Genomic DNA, 9258 nt, shown 5'->3' on the forward strand with positions numbered 1-9258 from the left:
AGTCCGTTAGCTGCTGTTAGCTCATGTTAGCTCATGTTAGCTGCTGTTAGCTCAGTCTGTTAGCTGCTGTTAGCTCATGTTAGCTCAGTTTGTTAGCTGCTGTTAGCTACTGTTAGCTCAGTCTGTTAGCTGCTGTTAGCTGCTGTTAACTCATGTTAGCTCAGTTTGTTAGCTGCTGTTAGCTCAGTTTGTTAGCTACTGTTAGCTCAGTTTGTTAGCTGCTGTTAACTCAGTCTGTTAGCTCAGTCTGTTAGCTGCTCTTAGCTCAGTCTGTTAGCTACTGTTAGCTCAGTCTGTTAGCTACTGTTAGCTCAGTTCGTTAGCTGCTGTTAGCTCAGTTTGTGCTGTTAGCTCAGTTCGTTAGCTGCTGTTAGCTCAGTTTGTTAGCTACTGTTAGCTCAGTTTGTTAGCTACTGTTAGCTCAGTTCGTTAGCTGCTGTTAGATACTGTTAGCTCAGTTTGTTAGCTGCTGTTAGCTCAGTTTGTTAGCTACTGTTAGCTCAGTTTGTTAGCTGCTGTTAGCTCAGTCTGTTAGCTGCTGTTAGCTCAGTCTGTTAGCTGCTTCACTCACCTAGACTGAGTCTGTCTGAGAGACGCTCCCGGTCTGGCGCCCCCATGTAGCCGTGGTGGGAAGCGATGGTTTTGTCGTTGACGGGATTTCCCATGATCGCCACGAGGGACGGACACAGCTGCTTCCTGTAAGAGGAACAGGACTGTTTATAAGACACAAGACTACAGTAAGACTGAACCAAAGACTACAGACTACAGAGATTATAGACGTGCTTCATGTCTTACCATACGAGGTCGGTGAAACCTCTGGACAGGTGCATTGTGGGTGGACAGCTGCTGAGCATGGACAGGATGGACTCCAGGTAGAGAAGCTGCAGGAGCTGGTGTCCACTGAAGGACAACAACGTTCGATTAATAAAGACGTCCAGACGTTACAGAGACTACGTCCAGGTTTTAGACAGTCTGCTGGGACGTCACGGAGACTACGTCCAGGTTTTAGTCTTACCTGTCCACTGACTCCAGCTTCTCACAGAACACCGTCAGCACCGTCACCACGTCGTCACACAGCGCCTGGCTGGTCGGAGAAATATCTGCACATGAAGAAACAAAAGTTTCAGTTTGTAGCTGCTGTTAGATAACGGAGACAGATCGTCTGTCGTCATTATCACGTACCTCTTCTGTGCAGAGGAGGAGCAGTCACCTCGTCTCCATCAGCTCCCTGTGGAGGAGAAACACAGCAGGAGATCAGAGGAGTTGACTGACCTGATCGCTGAGTCAGCGATGTGAGGATCAAACCTGACGTTTTATTTTCTGTGCTCATCTGATCTTTAACGTCCGCTGGAATTTATTCATCCTTTCAACTCGAATTCAGAGCAAACAGCAGGTGAATCAAGTTTTAATATCTCTTCTTGAAACCACCGCGTTTCGTCTGTGAACGAAGAGTCGCGGGGCTGGGAGAGAAGGTTCATTTGCTCACAGAATCACGAGAACGCGGGAAAAGAAGTCGCGGATGACCGGATGAGAAATGAGCACCGGCGTTAAGAGGGAGAAAAGGGGTCAGACGGGAATTTCTTCTTCTTTCTCAGCATTTCTGGGAATTCTCTGTCACTGATTCATCCTCAAGTTTTCATTATGTAATCAGATATCTCGTCTTTTCAACAAACCCGAGTCAAAAAACAGAAAACAAGATGTTAAATAATGTTTTCCTGACAGCAGAATCTCAAAGAAATCCACACGAGTACAACAAGCTTTAGATTACTCAGTGACTGTAACGTTTCAAATATACGTACCACGATCAAAGTTTCCAATAGCATTGTCAGTTTTTCCAAAAACTTGAAAATGTTTTAGTAAATGGAAACAATCGAGACTACAACTCTAAAAAACTACAACTTCAACAGTCCTCAGTCTGCCGAAAGGAGAGAAGGAGGCAGGGTGAAAGGAAAGGAGGAGAGGAACAACGTAAAAGAAGATAGGAGGGTGTGGTAATATGGCGACTTCATAAATCAGTTCGCATCTTTAAATTTAGATTGGTCTGGTTTAACAAGTAAATTTGTGATTTTCAATATAATAAATGAATCTAAATATGGAGGTTTTATTGTTTACAAAAATATTTCTAGCAGTTTTAATAATGAAATAATTAAAATCTTAAAAAATAAAAACCTCACAGAAAGTGTTCGTGATGTAAAATGGCGATCAATAGATTGCCAGTACGCGCGATTGTTTCTTGGAGCTGTTATGTTAGTACTAAAACCTGTCCCATGATTTATTGTAATGAGGACGAAACACAGGAACACCTTTTAATACATTGTTATAGAACAAAAAATGTGTGGTCCTCATTACAAAAAAATTGGTCTTATCTTTACAATAAATTATACCTCTATAGTATATAACATTTTTCAAGAAAATATGTCTTCTAATAAAAAAGATTTATTCCAGGTTGTCATTAGTATTGTAAATAATAAATTATGGAAAACCAGATTTAAAATGATTATAAACCAGACGGTGATCGATAGTGATTCAGTTTTTAAACAAATAGTGACTGAGCTTAGAAGACGCCGTTCACCTGATGGTAGAGGACATCTTGACAATCTGAGTGCTTTGTATTTTGCTCATATGTATATTGTGTGTGTGTGTGTGTGTATGAGTATAACATACGTGAGTGTATATGTGTACATATGGTTTTGTACTTGAGTGAATTTTAAACTGTCCTTTTTCTTTTCTCCTTTTGTATGTGTATCAATATGCTGTGTTTCCATGATGGTTTTTTAAGTTTCTTTAAAAAGTAAGCTGAGGTAGGGAAGGAAAAGAGGAGGAAGGAAGAGGGAAGGAAAGGTATGAGGTTGAACTACAGCTGAGGCTGATGGATTACCATGTTACATTGGCTGTGCACCTAGCTCCTGTTCTGGCACGACACTGGCTGAAAGTCTGTACCAATCAAAAACATCAGCTGCAGTTTTTTTGGCACCTCCATATTGGCTTCATTTCCCAGCAGGGGGGGTTGCCATGGAAACGCTAGAGATCAAAACAAGTCACCTTTGAAGTTGTTTGTCTTTGATATGCCCATACATGGTAACCAGGGGGCGTGTCTTATACATGGTAACTGGGGGCGTGTCTTATGTTTGTCTTTGATATGCCCATACATGGTAGCTAGGAGGCGTGTCTTATGTGATGTCACACATTCTAGAGCCTTTGATCTGGACTGTATATATAAGTGGAAACCAACACTGCTACAGAAACTCACCAGATTCAAGGATCCCAGAGAAGGAAGACGACTCTTATGGAAACAATGAACTCCCCGATGAACACCACTGAGCCTGCAGCTGCTTCTGCTTCTGGCTGCGAGTCTCCAGTCGAGACAGACAGTCAGAAGCAGCTTCGTCAGTTTGTCACCATGCTGACCTTAAGACTGTTACACAAGTGTAACACTGTGCAGAGCCGTACCAAGGAGCAGTGGGTGGCCCACACGAAGACTCTGGTTAGCCAGACCATGGAGGGGCTCACCGTGACGGGAAACTTCTGCCCAGACGGTAAGGACATGAAGAAGGTGTGCAAGGCCGTGCAGAAAGATCTGCAGAAGAGGTACGGCAGCAAAGGACTGCTGCAGACTGTCATTCTGCAAGAGGACGCAGCCGTTGACGCCGACATCGCCCAGTGTCTGCAGACTCACACCAGAGCTTTGATCGATGAACAGACCAAGAAACGCTCTTCTCGCAGTCGGTGGGATTCACACTTTTGGCTTACTTTGACTGCCACAGCCATTGCATCTACATTCTATGTCGTGGTAGTGCTATTATTAGTTGGTGTCACTATGTAGTGCTTTCCAGGTGTGAGTGTGGTCAGTGTTTTTAGGAACACTCTGATCACATTCACACCTTGTGGTTTTCTCCGGGTCGCTCCGGTTCGCCACCGTTTAATTTCAACGAAAAAAAAAAACCTGTACTTTCTTGACTTTACCATCTGGTCACAGTACATGTTTGTTGGGGTTTTTTCTCCGGGTCGCTCCGGTTTTCCCTTCTCGATCAAATCGATCGAGATTAAAAAAAACCTGTACTTTCTTGACTTTACCATCCGGTCACAGTACATGTTTGTTGGGGTTTTTTCTCCGGGTCGCTCCGGTTTTCCCTTCTCGATCAAATCGATCGAGATTAAAAAAAACCTGTACTTTCTTGACTTTACCATCCAGTCACAGTACATGTTTGTCAGGGTTTTTTCTCCGGGTCGCTCCGGTTTTCCCTTCTCGATCAAATCGATCGAGATTAAAAAAAACCTGTACTTTCTTGACTTTACCATCCGGTCACAGTACATGTTTGTCAGGGTTTTTTCTCCGGGTCGCTCCGGTTTTCCCTTCTCGATCAAATCGATCGAGAAAAAAAAACCTGTACTTTCTTGACTTTACCATCCAGTCACAGTACATGTTTGTTGGGGTTTTCCCATCTCGTTTTCAATTCAATTGAGATAAAAAAGTAATAAAAAATAAAATATTTTTATGATCTATGTATATATTACAGTGTTTTACGTTACAATTATCAATCTCTAATAATAATAATACATTATTCTGTATAAATTTGCCTAATAATGTTGCTTAAATATAAAGATTTTCTGCACTCAGAAAAAACACAGTCATGTCTCATGAGTTTTTACTTACTGTTATGGTTGGGCAATTTTCATATATATATAGATATTATATATATATAATAATATTATATATATATATTCATATATATATATATATATATTATATTATATACTATATATATAGGTATATACAAGAACAAGTTTAACCTTAAAATTAAGTGCAAAACAAATGGGAAAAAGCTAATTTGTCCGTGTTAGTGTTCAGATCAAATGAAAATAACATATTAGCTTTCTGGCCGTTACTGAATTAAGATTGCAAGTTAGTACAATCCTGTTTGCCAACAGTAGTTTACATGGTTTTATGGTGTTATATAATCATGTGTCGTGTGCCGAGCTCTGTTTTCTCGCCACTCGAAGAAAATGGGACCAAAAACTATGTGATGTGTGTTTGTGTGTGTGTGCTCACAGTACTCTTAATGTCCAGCTCCCAGGTAATGTAGTACAGCCACCCATTTAATTTACGGTCTATATCTGCACATATTAGAGGAGAGCAAGAAGGGATTTAAACTCCACTCGTCATGACTTAACAAAACTTAAACAGCCTGAACTGTGTTGTGACAGCAAGAAATAGTCTAATATCTCCTGTTCTTGGCCCCGTCTCCTAAAAAACAAAAGAAAACACCAAAGCGAACTAACATTTACCGGATTGCAGTTTGTAGACGGAGAAAAAATGGAGAACCACTGTACGGTCAAGAAGGACAGAGACTGCTCACTTCTGGAGCAGCCTCTCAGCCCACCAGCAAGAGGTTGCCTGCTTCTTGGTTGTTAACACATGCCCCACAAAACAGAAGGGATGTGTAGGAGTTACATCTTCTCATTGTTACTTGACCAACGTTCATTGTCACGGCATGTTGAGGTGAAACTGGAGTTCCGGTTGGTGTTTGGGAGGTGGTTGGAACCCACTCTCCGGGTCTTTGGTCTCAGGATTTCTAGCTCCTAAGCTCCTCTCGCAGGCCTTCTGCTTGTGTGTCCTGCAGAAATTTGCACACTACATAATGACTGTGTGTTTTAAACCATCTGTGTGTGTTAGCTAGGTGTGTCTGACGTCGTTAGATAATACGACCCATCTGAGACAATTGGGTGTCTGTCTTTATCTGTCTCCAGATCCCGACGTGTCAACATGAATAAAATTAAGCGATTAACAAGTTGTGCACAGTGGCAGGTTGATTTTAATTTAAAGGAAGAATAAGCCGCCGGCCAAGAGTAAATGTTGTAAATCCTGACTTTTAGTGGTTGAAAGCACTTTCTACTGATTTCTTCGTTATCATTGCTGCAATTGAAGCGATTTGTGAGATACCAAAAGGAAGTAGCTAGCTAGTCAGATAGACGCAGGTCATGGAGGAGGGGCGGACTCTGGCAGTCTTCATGCTCTGGTTGGTGACGCTCTACCGGAGCTGGAAGCAGGTACCAACCCGAGCTACAGCATAGAGCATATGGTATCTGTGTGAGTGTGAGCATGTGTAAGCTGGCCACGTCTGTCCCTCTTTACCACTGTTGAGGAAGAAACTCGCTGTGGAGCAAGAGGACGATAGATGCTGGTGTGTGTTGGTGGATTCATTTCTAAGCAGCTCATGAGCTGCATTTCAAATAAAAGATTTGAATTTGACAATTGGCAGATTAAGAACAGAGTGCATGTCTCCTGTTGTTGTTCAGTATCGAGCTTCATCATTTCTGTCTGGTGTTCTCCTTTCTCAAAATGCTTTCACCGTCACTGACTCGGCGTTTACGGAAACTGCTTGTGGACGCCGTTGACTCAGTGCACCCTTTCATTCTCTGTCAGTTGACACTGGACCATGGTGTCAGTACCAGCGTGGGACACAGCATGCCAAGATACAAGCTGATTTGCCGTCATTCCCCGAGGTGCCGCTGCGCAGGTGAAATCTTGTGATAGTCAGGAAAGCATGCGCACGTGTGTGCTGACCCCCCCCCCCCCCCCCCCCCCCCCCCTCCCCCCCCCCCCCCTCCCCCCCCCCCCCCCCCTCCCCCCTCTCTCCCCCCTGATGTCATCATAAGGGCTAGCAAGCTGTTTTTACCAGCCTCGCTTTGCAGCCGCAACAGGCAGCAAACGAGCTCTTCTGATGAAGCTACCTGTGCCGCACCAAACAGCCAGAGAGGACAAGTGTTAGACTAATATGACCATGGCAACTAAAGTGTAAGATATAAGCGTAAGTTTGACTATTAAAAGCCATATCCCACTGGTAGGAGTGCTTTTATAGATATATTCAGCACAGCTTGATTGGCTGAGTTTACACGGTCACCCTCCTTTCCTAAACTATCAATAACGCTAGTCTAACACTAAAATAACGCAGTCTAACACTCAAGTAACGTTAGTCTAATACTGAAATAATGTGGTAGAGCGTTCTTCATCCACACTGTCAAGTTTTGTTACAGAAAAGTTTATTTTCCCCAAAACAAAAGTGCGGTTGTCCGGCGGAGTCCAGGTCAGCAGTACAGCAGCTTTTACATGTTACGTTTATCACATTCGTTAACGGTCTTGTCAGCGAGTGACTATTGAGTATTCTCAACTCATGTTACGGGACTTTTCAAAGAAAAAAAAAGTTTATTCAAAGTTTAAGTGAATTTATTATTCTGTACAAGAACGGAGCGTTTCACAGTTGCAAAAACAACTAAGGGGGTTACAGAGAAAAGGTCCTCGAGGAAATCTAACTGTTGGTTTTTATTACATTTTCCTAAAACAAATGGGCTGTGTCAAACCCTGTAAATTATTAATCAGATAACTTTTGCTATACAAGTCGTCCCTCCCAATATCGCGGTTTCACTTTTCGCGGCGCACTAGCTGTTCGCGGCCTTTTCTCTTTAGAAAAAAAAAAACGTAATTTTGCCTGCTTTTTTTTACAGAGTACTGTACAGTATGAACGCGATTGTGTCTTCTGCGTCCCTACATTTGTCTAAGGGAGAACCGCAACATGTGTTCAGAGTCCTGATTTAACTAAGTGGTACTGTACAACATTGTGTGTGAAAAGCGTGTATTAAAGGTGTGTTGGTTAGGGGTTTACGGGCCTTAAAACATGTTATAATAATTTGTAAAACTTACTTCGCAGATTTCGTTATTGCGGGTTATTTTAGAACGTATTCCCCCCGCGCTAAAAGAGGGACCACGGTATAAGCATCCCTAAAAACAGCTTTCCTTCAACATACTCCAATTTCAGTAGACAGTATGTCCCCCATCTCGATGTCACCTTCTCTGGACCTGTCCCGGCTCCTTTGATTCTGGAAATCCCTCTGGTATACAGTGAACCGAAACTTTACCTTTGAACCTGTACCTGCCAGTCTCAGTTAAATACAGCACGAAAGGGAAGTGCCCGCAAGCCATGGAAGAAAGAAGAACAATACATGTATAAGTTAAAACAGCTAACTAGCTGTGGTAAAAAACCCTGCTGTTTATAACACTTCAAACTTGCTTCCGCATGCAGAAAAAGACATGAATAGACAAACCGACCGTGGTTTATTTAAGAAAAGAAGAGTTAAAAACTAAACCAACAACATAAACAAACCTGCAACAATACAAACACACTCCTAACTGTTGAAAGGAATTAACAACCGATTAGGTGAATATATCACAACACGGACTGATCAGCAGGTGAATGTCTAAAAAAATCTTCAAGTCTTTAGGAGTTTAGTTTTCATTATACTAACTGCTAAGTTTGTTTCTTATTGGGTTTTATTTCTGAATCACTTTATCAAGTCTTCCGAAAATCTAGGTAACACTGTTAAGTGTGTGAGGTTGTCTGATGTTGGTTGATCGTGGTTTATCGTTCAGATTAATCAGTTTCTAACAGCACGGACATAGTTGATGCGTGGTGTTTTTAAACCACATGTGGAGATTAACTTTGTTTAAATCTAACATAGTGAAGTATGTTAATCTTTAGAAAAAGTTTGAAAGTGCTTACATGTTAAGTTCAGCACGCATGGATAACGGACGAAACAAGCTCTGTCTATTGTGAACTGTATTCATCATTAACGAAGCTACTATCGCTGTGTCTCCTGCTCGCTACTAACTTGATATAACATATAATACTGTATGTTAGTGTTGTTTTTACAAGTGTTCAATCTAAAAAATCAATTAAACGCGTTTAATCATAGAATGTAGGTGTCAACTACATCTTCTAACCTCTGGTGACAGTTTTCTCTTTCTTGTGCCTGATATTTACAAAGTGTGCTGAGTGTGGTGTGTGTTTATGCTGTGTGTGTTGTGATGTGTGTGTGTTGTGTGTGTGTGTGCATGCCAAAGCTGTGCCCAGCTTCTCCCGGAGGACGCAGAAGCTTCAGCCTCCGCAGGTGAGTATGATCCGTAGTGTGTGTGTGTGTGTTGTGTCGGAAGCGTGCGTTCACAGTCTCAGTAGGTGAGCTGTTGATATGAGTTCTCGGGTTTCCCTCAAATCTGTGGCTACACACCACACAACACCCACACCCCCCCAACACACACACATCTTACATCCAGCCCCGCTCTTTCTGGACCTCAACCTGTTACTCGTACATTCCGTAATAGGCTGTTGTTTTTTTTCCTTCTCCTTTCCTTTTCGCCCCGCCCTCCTCCCTTCTCCTTTCGTCGGTAAAAATCTTCTACACCCCGACGCTCTGTTATCTCAGTGT

At 42.4% G+C, this 9258-nt stretch overlaps 1 protein-coding gene across 1 annotated transcript in view; it reads right to left on the reverse strand.

Moving 5' to 3' along the window:
- The window catches only part of arfgef3 (ARFGEF family member 3), a 34155-nt gene that overhangs the window by 21803 nt on the left and 3094 nt on the right, over positions 1–9258 (reverse strand). Inside the window, exons 4-7 of the mRNA XM_027275528.1 lie at positions 1183–1228; positions 1016–1100; positions 796–900; positions 572–696 (exon numbers count right to left, since the gene is read on the reverse strand). Of these exons, the coding sequence (XP_027131329.1) occupies positions 572–696; positions 796–900; positions 1016–1100; positions 1183–1228 (361 nt within the window). The remainder of the gene's footprint in view (positions 1–571; positions 697–795; positions 901–1015; positions 1101–1182; positions 1229–9258) is intronic.

Source organism: Larimichthys crocea, unplaced genomic scaffold (assembly GCF_000972845.2).
Source record: "Larimichthys crocea isolate SSNF unplaced genomic scaffold, L_crocea_2.0 scaffold146, whole genome shotgun sequence".
Lineage (NCBI taxonomy): Eukaryota > Metazoa > Chordata > Actinopteri > Sciaenidae > Larimichthys > Larimichthys crocea.